Consider the following 13,074-nt stretch of genomic DNA (forward strand, 5'->3'; position numbering starts at 1 on the left):
ATCTGCCATGGCTGAAATCGAAGGAGGCGGAGCTGCACAGATCAGATCAGATTTGCCATGACTGAAATCGAAGGAGGCGGAGATCAGATTTGCCGATGGAGGAGGCGGCGCAACGATCAGATCAGATCAGATCCATCGCCGCCGCCTCATTAGACCAGATCTGCCGTTGCCGCCTCATCCTCTACTCCGACGAATTCTGCCCAGGCGGCGCGCTGGAGAGAGAGAGAGGGAGATGAGAAAGAGAGAGGAGAGAGCAGCAGCCGCTAAAGAGAGAGAGAGGGAGTATCTCCTCCACCACCGCCGCAAGAGCTCCGACGAATTCTCCAAGCTCGGCGCCGCTGCCGCGCAACCGCTGGAGAGAGAGAGAGATGGGGAGATGAGAAAGAGAGAGGAGCCGCTGGAGCAGAGAGAGGGAGATGAGAAAGAGAGAGGAGTCGCTGGGGAGAGAGAGAGAGGGAGATGAGAAAGAGAGAGGAGAGAGAGAGAATGGTAGAATAGTCATGACATACAAAAAATGGCCAAAATTTATGTTTTTTCAAATGGTGGACAAAATTTGATGTTGTATGTTGAATAGGGCCATTCGGCCCTATTGTTTCTTAATTTGCATACAATTTATAGCCACGAAGATATTTAATCATGAATTAATTAACGCTAATTTATATGAATAAAGGCAAGTCCGTACTTTAAGTAAAACATGCTATATCTATTCTTTATCTCATCAACAATATGAAAATAATTATTTTAATATATTAACTAAATACTCTCTCCGTCCCACTTCAATTGACACTTTTACTTTGGGCACGGAGATTAAGAATAAAGAGTTGGGTGTGTAAATGAGTGTGGACCATTTGTTTAATGTTTGTAGAGAAGGTAGGGACTACATACTAGCTATTTTTGGAAAGTGTCGATTGAAGTGTGACAAACAAAAAAGGTAAATGTTCCAATTAAAATGGGACGGAGGGAGAAATATATTGGTCGCCCAAATCGTTAGTCACATCAAAAGGTCAGATAATAACTATTTGCACCTGCGGACAAAGAAGCAACATAATGAGATGCCGAAGCCTTGAAAGCCAATAATTGGTACTCCCTCCGTCCCAAGAAAGTTGGCCACATTCTTTTCGGCACGGAGATTAAGAAATGTATTGTTATGAGTTAATTAAGTGGTCCATATTTTTAAATGACTTTTGTTTATCTTAATGGTTTAATTAGTAAATCTGCCAACAACCACCACCACCACCATCGCATGCAACTCGCCGTCGCCGGCGCCGGAGCACCACCACCACCACGCCATCCTCCACCATCACTAGCACCACCAAAAATCTTCTGACCGGAGCACCACCACCACCCCAAATCTTGCAAAAATTTCAAGAAATGAAAAGGAGAAGAGGAGATCTGAAACTAGAATCAACGATCCGCGAGCTTCGAACTCGACGATTCCGCCATCCTCCGCCTTCTTCCTCACTGTTGGATCGCATACCCGAACAACCACCACCACCATCGACGCCAACAACCACCACCACCACCACCATCGCCAGCAACTCGCCGTCGCCAGCGACCGGAGCACCACCACCACCATCGACGCCAACAACCACCACCCTCAATCTCCAAACCCTAAAAATTCAAAATTTCCCCTCAATCTCCAAATCTGAAGGAAGCGGCGCTGCCTGGATAGGCAAATCGGCGGCGGCGGCAAAGCCCTAGCCCCAAATCGGAGAGGCAGCGCCGATTGGAGAGGCGGAGCCCTAGCCCCAAATCGGAGAGGCAGCGTCGACTGGAGAGGCGGAGCAGCGCTGGGGGAGGGAGATAGTTGAGACGACAACGACGGCCGGAGGGGCGAGAGGAGGCAGCGGCGACCATGCGGGTGGCACCCGCCGGAGAAGAAGAGAGAAGGGGGTGGGGCGAGAGGGAGAGAGCAGAGGCCAGGGAGAGGGAAAGGGTCGGCGGTGGTCGCGGCGAAGACCACGACGACGGCGGCCGGAGGGGCGAGAGGAGGCGGCGGCGGCACCTGCCGGAGAAGAAGAGAGAAGGGGGTGGGGCGCTGGGGGGAGGTGGGGTGGCTGTGTGCGTGTGTTAGTGTGTGTTTTGTGTGTGTTTTTAAATAAAGGTGATTTAGATTTAATTAGAAAATTTTAATTGAGTGTAGAAGATAGGTTTAATTAGGTGTAGATTAGTTGATTAATTATAGAGTTTAATTTGGTGTAATTTTTACCCAAAAAGGAAAGTAGCCAACTTTAGTGGGACGCCCAAAAAGGAAATGTGGCCAACTTTAATGGGACGGAGGGAGTAGTTAGGATAAGACACTACAAAAAAAGCGTTGATTACCGACGGCTAAATGTCGTCGGTAACAAAAGACGGCCGCCGGTAAATAGTGTTACCGGCGGCGATAACGGCGGCAAGCTCCCGCCGCTAAACGGTTCGTCGGCAACGACAATAACGGCGGTGAACATCCGCCGTCGGCAGTTAACGGCGGCGATGCCGCCGGAATTGTCGCCGTTAAACGGCGGAGCCTAGCCGGAGAATTAGCGGCGGCATACACCGCCGCTAGTTACCGAGGGCTATTTTGCCGTCGGTAGAGAGCCAACGGAGTCCGGCTGACCTTGCCGGAAAACTAGCGACGGCGATTACCGCCGCTAAATAGCGGCGGCGAAACGCCGTCGGTAACAAGCTACCGCCGGCCGGTGGGTCTTGCCGGAGGATGGCCGGGTATTTACCGAGGGCAAATTGCCGTCGGTAACTACCGACGGCATTTTGCCCACGGTAATGTTTTTTATTTTATTTTTTTATTTTATTTTATTTATTTATTTATTTATTTATTTTATTGTATATTGTATATCCACAATTTATTTCCGTATTTATACGGTATTGCATACTTTAGACGAACTTCCCAGTCGGCGACCCGACTTCCCAATGGGTCACCCATCTTGCTTGTGCTCTGTGTCAAGCACGCTTAACTTTGAAATTCTTTTCGAGTGATCACCAGTACAGAACACTCGTATTATTGATATATCTACATCTATTAATTCATTTAAATGTTATATACTCACTCATATAATTATAATCTTTGAATATGTGGAGATAATACCTGAAATATGTTGTTAATTAGTGAGCGAGTTCGTTTCGGTCCTTATTTTTATCGTCGGTAAAATATTTATTTAATATTTAATAATTAATTAATTTATTTTTTTTTTAACATTAATACACCAAAAGTGTTTTAATTTGGTTATTATAATGTGATTTGAATTTATTTGTTTATGTTAAATGCAATCATCATCATCATTGCCATAAATATATAAAACATATATAGTTTTAATAATTAAAGCACTTGAAATATATAGTTCAATAAAACATAAATTTGAAAAGAAAGTGCAAATGTAATTTTGTTTGAAAACATAAATATATAGTTTTAATAATTCTAAGCATCATCATCATCATCATCGGCATCAGGCCCTGGAGGTGGCTGAGCATTATACATCCTCATAAACGCCTCCAATTGAGCCATGCGGTCCTGCATCTGTTGGCGTGCTGCTTGCTCTGCCGCCATGCGCTCCTCCATCTGTTGGAGTTGTGCTTGCTCTGCCGTCATGCGGTCCTCCATCTGTTGGCGTTGTGCTTGCTCTGCCGCCAATCGCTCCTCCAGCGTGGAGATCCGTGTCTCATAAAGCTGCTGAGACACCGCAGAACTGCCCGTGCTGCGGATAGACCCCCTACTAGCCTGACTCTGCCCGGCACTCCCGACGCCGTAGATCCGTGACCTATCAATTTGCACCACCTCCAAATACACCTCGTCTAGCCGCTCCTGTCGTCCTGTGGCAGCGGCCAGTCGATGAACCTCGGCCTAATACATACATAACAATGCATAATTGTTAGAAAATAAATACATTCACTAAATATTTGAATAAACTTAAACACTTACGTCAATTCTAGCATCTCTCTCCGACGTATAACTTCCGTCGGCGTACGTGTGGAGGCGGAGGAAGGTGGCATAGTTCGGTGCATCCTGGGGAGTACCAGGATCCAAGCTCTGTAGATGCATTTATATAAGATAAATAAGTTATATTAGTCAATATATTAATTTAATTTATATACTTAATTATTTGTTAATTACATACCATATACTGCTGCAGGATACGAGTCGACTGGGACCCGCCCACGTGCCTACTGATCCCTGTACCCTCCCCATCGGGCTCGGACATCCGGTTGGCACGTGCTCGATTTGAAACAGCCTCAACCTCGGGCTGATGCCAGTAATCCCGGAGTCCAGTCCAAAAATCGGGAGTCATCCAGACGGGCCTAGACATCTCTCTCCCTTGGCGGGTACACTGCTTGAGATCTGTCTTGTAGTCGCTCATCATGTCAGAGTACCTTTTGCGGGCTTTTGTCTCCCACATTTTCCTCACGTCACGTTCATCATCGGGCTGCCACATAAACTCTTTCTGTTGAATGAAAGAGAATTAATTTAATATCAAACATTTTAACAATTTAATATGATATATTTATATGTATTATAAATTTAATTGTACCTGTAATTCATCAAAAAATTTATCCTTCATCGCCGGGGGCGTCAACTTCCATGTGTACCCGCCTGGGTTTTCAAACATCTTAAATGTGCTCGTGCAAGCTTTGGACAGGCCAGTGGGCTCCAACAAAACACTGTGTACAAGTAATTTTGTCACTTAATCATGGTGTACGAGAAACAGTAATTTTAACTAAAATACTTACCCAGTCGTAGGATGCCTCTGAAATACCGTCCTCCCATCAGGTGCCTTAACCTCTCTCTCTCTGATAGCGGCAGCTGTAGGGCCCCTAGGCCTTCTAGCCCGTGAACTACTAGAAGCCTGGGGAGTCTCGGGAGTCCCAGAAATATGCGTCCCAGACCCATCAGATGTATCTGCTGTAGCTTCTGGCGCATTAACGCCAGATCGCCTCCCAAATCCCAAGAAACCTCGAGAGGTAGACATGATGCCTGTTGCATACAATTAAATTAACAAATATATAGCGAAACATAACATTAACAGTAACTAACAAACATAACAAATTTGCAATCAAATTCAACGTCATCTGTGCATTTACATTTATTCATAAGCATCACTACTATCATCATCACTATCGTTAGATGTCAACGGGGAATCATCGTCTTCTGCTTCATCGTCATCTTCAATCTCAACGACTCCACCGAGGGGATGAAGGAGAAGTGGTTGTTCAATGCCTACACTTGTGTGAGTAGGCATAATAGTAACCACTTCTTCTTGAAATGGTTGATCTAATGTTGATGTAGATGCTGCAGTAGACACTTCAACCTTTGATCTTGCGTTGACTTTGCATGCTGACCACCAATTTTTCTTTGATTGGTTCGTACTGGGATAGGGACAGTAAAACACTTGAACTACTTGACTCGCCAAAACAAAGGGATCATACTTCTTATATCTTCGTATGTGGTTCAGTGAAACTAACTTGAAGTCTGTATCAATAGAAGTTCCCTGAGCCGACAAGTCAAACCATTCACAGTTGAACAAGACTGTCTGCTTAATTGGATACCCCGGATACTCCAGCACGCAAACCTCTTGCAGACGCCCATAAAAGTCTAGCACATCTCTATCACTACCATAGACCGAGCCTTTTATGCAAACGCCACTGTTCACAGTCGCACTCTCTCTATCATGATCAGTTGTGTGAAACCTGTAGCCATTCACGAAATAGCCGGAGTATGTTTCAATCTCCCTTAATGGTCCAGCTGCAAGCGACCTAATATAAGGGTTCAACTCGTCGTTACAAGGACGACAAACCTGTTTCACACAAATATCATTTAAGTTTGCTAGCCAATTTTAGAGTAAGTAAATGTATATTTAACATAAATTTATCGTCTCTTACGTAATGGTTAAACCACACAATAAACTCGTTGTGAAACGCGACTTCAAACTATGCATCAATCATGTAAGGATTTGCATATCGTTTTTCCTCCTTGAAGATCCTTGGATACAAAGAATCAAATAAATATGTTAACACCTATATATGATGAACACTTCTTATACGTAAATTGAACGAGAATACTCACTTGCTATATGTCTCTGCAACCTCTGCACAATTGCTCAAAATATACATGTGTGCAGCAAGCCATTCGCGCTCATCCATGTATCTCTTCGTCCCTCGGCCAAGTGAACGCCCAATAGGTTTGAATATGGCGAGACAAAGAGGATCATCATTTTCAGCAACGGGCATCTCAATATTGCGAGGCAAAGTTGTCCACTTTGTAGATATTTGATCTTCAAAGTAAAACGAAGAGAAGGTTGACATTTCTGCAAGTAAGTATGCATTGGCGATGGACGCCTCAACCTTGGCTTTGTTTTTTATATGATTTTTTAATGTCCTCAAATATCTTTCAAAAGGATACATCCACCGATATTGCACTGGACCAGCCAATCGTGCCTCATCTGCCAAATGAACTGGTAGGTGCTCCATTGAATCAAATAAACTAGGAGGGAAGATACGCTCAAGTTTGCAAAGAGTAACAGCTATCTTCTCACTCAGTATTCTCATGTCATATATGGCCACGTTGCGGGATGTTAATTCTCTGAAGAAGAAACTTAACTCTGTAATTGCCTCCCAAACATTCTTAGGAAGAAGTTCTTTAAATGCAACAGGCAGAAGGATTTGCATGAACACGTGACAGTCGTGACTTTTCATGTTGTGCATCTTCAGGGCGTTCATGTCAACGCATCTACTAATATTTGACACGTACCCATCGGGAAACTTAAGACTCTTGATCCATTGAAGTAAGATCTTCTTCTCTTCCCTGTCAAGCGTATAACATGCTTTCGGATACCCTCGAGTTCCATCCACTTTCTTCAACTCTTTCCGCTTGCAGAAGGTGTTCAATTCTTCTCTAGATTTTTCTGTATCTTTTGTCTTCCCCTTCACATTCAGGACAGTATTAAACACGTTATCAAACACATTTTTCTCAATGTGCATGACATCCAGATTATGTCGAATCAAAAGATGTCTCCAATAGGGTAGATCCCAAAATATGCTTTTCTTTTTCCACCCTACATCTTGATATTTGGCGAGTTGAGCGTTCCTGCCATCGAAGTCTTCGGTAACCTTCACGAAGCCTAACCCCTCGATTTGATTCAAGATTTGTATTCCTGATCTTTGTTCTGGTGGACCAACATTGCATGTCTTATTCCTCAAGAATGAAGTTTTGTTTCTCCTAAACACATGGTTAGGAGGTAAGAACTTCCGATGATTATCAAACCACGATTGTTTTCCACTCATCGGCAAAGTGAATGCTTCTGTATTCTCCATGCAATGTGGACATGCCAATTTCCCAGCTGTACCCCACCCAGACAACATAGCGTACGCTGGAAAATCACTGATAGTCCATATCAGAGCTGCTCGCATCTGGAAATTTTGCTTCAACGATATGTCGTAAGTGTTCACACCAACCTCCCACAGAGATTTTAACTCGTGTATCAATGGCTGTAAGAATACGTCCAACTTCATCTTTGGGTTTGATGGGCCAGGCACGAGGACTGTGAGGAACATGAATTGTTCTTTCATGCACAACCACGGAGGCAGGTTATACGGCGTGACAATAACTGGCCAAGAAGAATATTGACGCCCTGATTGTGCAAATGGGGCGAAACCATCTGTAGAGAGGCCCAATCTCACATTTCTGATCTCATCGGCGAATCCAGGAAAGACTGAATTCAAATGTTTCCATGCCGGAGAGTCGGCCGGGTGGTGCATTATCCCATCGTCTGTGGAGGTCGCATGCCACCGCATATGTTCAGCAGTTGCAGGAGATGCAAACAATCTCTGCAATCGGGGCGTCAAGGGAAAATAGTGCATCTGTTTGGCGGGCACTTGTTTCTTTCTGCGACTCCCAGATGCACGCAAGCTGTCCTTATATCGTGATTGGTCACAGAACATACAACTATGTAGCTCACTAGTTTCCCCCCAATACAACATGCAGTTATTAACACAGCAATCGATCTTCTCTACTGGCAAACCCAAACCACGTAGATTTCTTTTCGTACTATAGAAGTCTTCTGGACAGTTGTTACCCTCTGGTAAAGCAGCTTTCATCATCGAAGACATCTGATTGTAAGTCCTCTCTGACATGTGGCTTTCAGTCTTTATGCTCATGAATTGAGTCATCCAACTTAATTGTGTGTACGTGTCACATCCTGCGTACAATGGAGTATCCGCTGCATCCAACATGTTATAAATCTGTTGAGCGTCATTATTGGGCGGCTGCTCCAGATTTGGAGGATCTTGATAATTACTAGGTCCAGCATGGTCATGCACCATCCTTTCGTAGTTATTGTATAATCCATCATCCTCATTCATTATAGCATGTTCTCTCGGCATAGACAGCGGTGCTTCCCCGTGACAAACCCAAACTTTGTAATTCAGGACAAATCCACGCCTACTAACATGTTTTCTGACCGTAGGTACATCTAAATACGCTTGATTCTTGCACTTCTTACACGGGCACCTAATGTTACCTTGTCCATCTGTGTACGCCGTTTGATTGAACGCCCACTCAAGGAAAAACTCAAGCCCCGTTTCAAATGCGGTACGATCATTGTATCTCGCGTACATCCACGTACGATTATCACTCATTCTTGCAAATTCTAATTGAAAAAAACAAATAAAATATAATAAATTACTTGAAATCTAACAAAATTTCGACAGCATAACCCCACTATCCTAACTACCAAGTGCTCGACTCTACCATCAACTATAGTGACCATAGTGGTCCTAATTTACTAAGCCTATACTAGGTCTACCCGGCCCCCCAATGTCGAAGCAATAATACAATACAAATAAAAGCAATAAAAATCATGGTAATTAAATTAAAAACAATCATTTGTAGGGAGAAGATCCTTAAGAAATAATCAATTTCTATCCCAAAGGGAGAAGATCCTTAAGAAATTGATTAAATCTATCCCACAATATATATATATATATATATATATATATATATATATATAACATTTCATAAACACATAGCACATAACATTTAATTTAACAAAATTATCCAACATATATAAATTATTCTAACAAACAATTCTTAAACTAATTGATTAAAATTAATATAATTTAAAATTAATCATGCTTCATAATTTAAAATTAAACTAACAACATATATTAAATAGATTAATATAATTTAAAATTAATCATGCTTCATATAATTTAGTTATAAACAAAATCAATTATAAATTAATTAACTATATATAACAAATAAATCTATTTAATTAATATATAATTAAATACATAAATAAATTCATAATTAAATAAATAAATAAATAAGAGAGCGTACGGTGGTGGTTTCCGGTGGGTGTCGTGAAGAAGGCGGTGAAACGAGGTCGTCGAACTACAATAAATAATATAAGTGAAAATTATATAATTATATATATATATAATTAAAATTAATGAGATATATATATATATATATATATATATATATAGATCTAGAGAGAGAGAGAGAGAGAGAGAGAGAGAGAGATACCTGCTAGGGCGGCGGCGGTCGGCGGCGGCGGCGAAGCAGCAGCAGGCAGGGGAGGGGGGGGTGGATTTTCGTGTGTGTGTGCGGCGCAGAAACTGAAAAAAGAAGGAACCCGCTGCCCTATATTTAAACGGTTACCGACGGCAAATGCCGCCGCTAGCTAGCGGCGGCAACTTTGCCGCCGTTAATTCTATAAAATAAATTATTTAATGCGTATTTTAATATTAACGGCGGCGGCGCCGCCGCTAGCTAACGGCGGGGAATTTGCCGTCGGTAGATGGCCGGTAAATTCGAAAGTTCGGTCGCCTGGATTGCCGCCGCCGTGCCGCCGTTAGCTACCGACGGCAAAATAGCCACCGGTAGTTTTCGCCGGTAAAAACGCATTTTTTTGTAGTGAGAATAACTATTTGCAACTCCTCTCACGAATTGGTAGTTAGGATACCGATAGGGCTGAGCATGAACCGAGCCGAACCGAAAAAACCGACCGAACCGACCAATTTTGGTTCGGTTCGGTTTTGGATTTTCTGGTTCGATTTTCGGTTCTGTTTTTAGAGTAAAAAATCGATGCTATATCGGTTCGGTTTCGGTTTCATATTTTTGGCTCGGTTATTAACCGAACCGAACCGATACTTAATATATATAGTATTTATTATATATTTTATATAAGTAAAACTAAAACCCTAGTCTATTTCTCATTCCCCCCCCCCCCCAAATGGGTGTCGGGCAGCCGCTCGCCCTCTCCGGCTATCAATCGACGCCCAACACCCCTCCCCAAATCATCTCAAAACTCTCTATCACATTCTAGTCTTCTATTTCATTTTGCAATGGTGAAGAGAAATTTTTAATCTTTTTTTAAAATAATTCAATCTTTCTTATGCAAAAATTCAATCTTTTCTTATGTAATGAGCAAAACACTTGAGAAATATATACTTACAGACTGTGTTCTTTGTTTTTGTGATGTATGGTGTATCAGATTTTTTATTTTTGGGACAGAACTTTCTTGAAGGGATGCTTGTGATTTGAAAGAATTTCTGGAGAGGAAAGAAAGCTGATGATAATTGTATTTTCTGTGAATGATCTGATCTTTGAGTATTGGCAAATTTATTCCATGAGAGAAAAATGCATGTAAGGTGATTGGTTCAAAATGTGGTGGATTGCAGATGCATGTAAAGTGATTGGTTCACAATGTGGTGAATTGCAGAGTGAAACATGGCTGACTCTGGCTGGACGTAAATCCCATAGAAAAATAAAAATAATAAAATAAAAAAAATTAGAAGACATTTAAATTATTATCACAATTAATAATATAAAGATAAATGGGCTTATAAACTACACATAATCTTCACTTAAAATTAAATAAGACCCAAACTAGATAAGTTAGTATAATAATTCTATTTAGGCCCAATTCAAATTAAAAAGTAAATAAAAAATAAAATAAAATGTAAGACCATTTCCTTTGAACTCGTCTGATGTTAATATAAAATAAATCCACATAGTCATGTAACTGCACTTAATCTCTCTTGGTAAAATTTAATAAAATCTTTTATTAAAAGAAATACCCCTTTTTTCTATCAACAAAAATTTTATCCGGGCGAGAATTCACTTAAATAATATTCTAAGTTCAAGTATTATCGGGAAATCCTATTAGGAAAAATCGGGGTGTTACAATAGTGTTGGGTCCCGGGGTGCTATAGAACTGGTGTATTGGGGGGGGTGGGGAAAGGAGAATACACCAGTAGGCTTTTTAAAACTTTTCTTTCGACTGAGGAAGATAAAGATAAGACTGAAAAGATGATAAGACACTCAAGGGAGTTTCAGTAGCTTGTAAAACAGTTCAGTCGAGCAAGAAAGAAAACAGAGTAAGGTGAGAGAACTTTCTGAAAGTCCGAAGAATTATCAACAAGAAGTCTCACACAGGTGTGGAAGCAAAGTGTACAGTAAAAGCCTTCAATGCGATAAGTTATGAATTTTAAGGTTTCTCATTCTAAGTTAACAGTTTTTAGTATAGAGTGATTGAGAGCAGAAAACAGAATTGAAAACTGAAAGCTGTAAGAGACACAAGATTTTTACGTGGTTCGAAAACACGTTCCTACGTTCACGGTCAGTCGATCGGGCTGACGAGTACTCGCTTGTGCTTACGGGTGCACGAAAAACCTTACGACTGAAACAATTGTTTCAGTACCAACACGCTGGGTTAGATCTCTCTTCTCTTTTCTCAATCTCGCAAAAACGCTAAGACTTCACTCGTCTTGCTTGCGGGGACTGAGAACTCTTCGAGTCTAGACAACCGTCTATAACTTTATCACTCAAACTCTCTTTTCGCTCGGTTGTAAAGGGGTTTGATCTTCCAACTAAATTATAGAGAACATGCTCTCTGTAATAAGTGCTTAGGCTAAAGATTTACAATGTATTGCCTAAGAATTCTAAGAGAATGTAGGTAATCAGGAATCTGATTTTGAGCTTTGATTATTCTCTTCTTCGATTTAAACTTTGGATGATAGTGAGTAGGTTGAGTTGCAAATTCGGCAGAGGTTCAGCTTGTGTGTTTGAATCGGTGAAGAGTGAATTTGAACGTTAGGCCTATTTATAGGCAATGTCCTTAATAGATCCGCTGGATGAGATGTTCTTCAGAAATTGTCATTGTGAGACATGCTTGAATTTGGGCTCAAGTCTTCAATCTTCTGTTCTCCATAAAGCTAAAAGAGGTAACGTCTTCTTTAGCTTGGAGATGGTGTTTGCAGGCTGATGTGACACGGAAAGGGAAGCTTTGTGTCAGCGAGGATGATCTCCTATCTTTGGCATTTAATGCTTCTGTCCTTTGCATTAAATTCAGCTTGTACGACGGTTGACTTCTTTAGCTTCTTGAGGAAAGGACTGATGCATTCCAAGGTATCAGCCAGAATATTGTCACATAGACTTCAGTGCCATTTCATCAGTCGGTTCTGCTGATCATGTATCTTTAAACTCATGCTTTAGTTGAATGTTCTTCAATCTTCGGTCTGGCGTCTTCAGACACTGGTCTTCAGTCTTTGCCGCTTCAGTCTTAACTAATGTGGACCAAAACACTTAAGTCCAGAAAAGAATATTAGTCTAGAGAAACTTTCTAATAGTTTTGGTATCAACAAAACAAGGAGGTTGTATATATCTTTTTGTGTCCCAACATATAGGTTATTTTGTAGATTTATTGTGGGTGCCATATCATATTCTTAGCTTTAGAGTTTATTGTTTTCTTAGTTTTTGGAGCTTGAATTTATTTTTTGCGAGATTGAAAATTCAAGAGTTATTCATCCTAAATTATTTTCCATGTTTTGTGTATTTATTTAATTTGATTGTTTTTCTTTTAATCTTATCTCTTGTTTATTTGATTATTCCTGACTAATTTTCTTTTTTATATGATTCTAGAGTTTGTATAGTCGATTGAATTTATGAGATTTATTTATTGATATCAATTTGTTTTCTAGGTTGTGATTCATGATTCTTGGTGCTTGTTTCTTGTGAAATATTTTGCCTATATCTGCATGTGTAGTTGTTCAATTTGAGTCTTGAATGTGATAAAAAAAATATTC

General features: G+C 41.1%; 1 protein-coding gene across 1 annotated transcript; it reads right to left on the reverse strand.

Annotated features, from left to right (window-relative positions):
• Positions 1 to 5,916: 5,916 nt before the first annotated feature.
• LOC131023411 (uncharacterized) lies at positions 5,917 to 7,512 on the reverse strand. The gene is made up of 2 exons (XM_057952952.1): positions 6,053 to 7,512; positions 5,917 to 5,968 (listed from the first exon to the last, which is right to left on the reverse strand). The coding sequence occupies exons 1-2, from the start codon at positions 7,495 to 7,497 to the stop codon at positions 5,917 to 5,919; spliced, it is 1,497 nt and encodes a 498-aa protein (XP_057808935.1). The 5' UTR covers positions 7,498 to 7,512.
• Positions 7,513 to 13,074: the final 5,562 nt, after the last annotated feature.

The sequence above is a fragment of the Salvia miltiorrhiza genome, chromosome 4 (assembly GCF_028751815.1).
Source record: "Salvia miltiorrhiza cultivar Shanhuang (shh) chromosome 4, IMPLAD_Smil_shh, whole genome shotgun sequence".
Taxonomy (NCBI): domain Eukaryota; kingdom Viridiplantae; phylum Streptophyta; class Magnoliopsida; order Lamiales; family Lamiaceae; genus Salvia; species Salvia miltiorrhiza.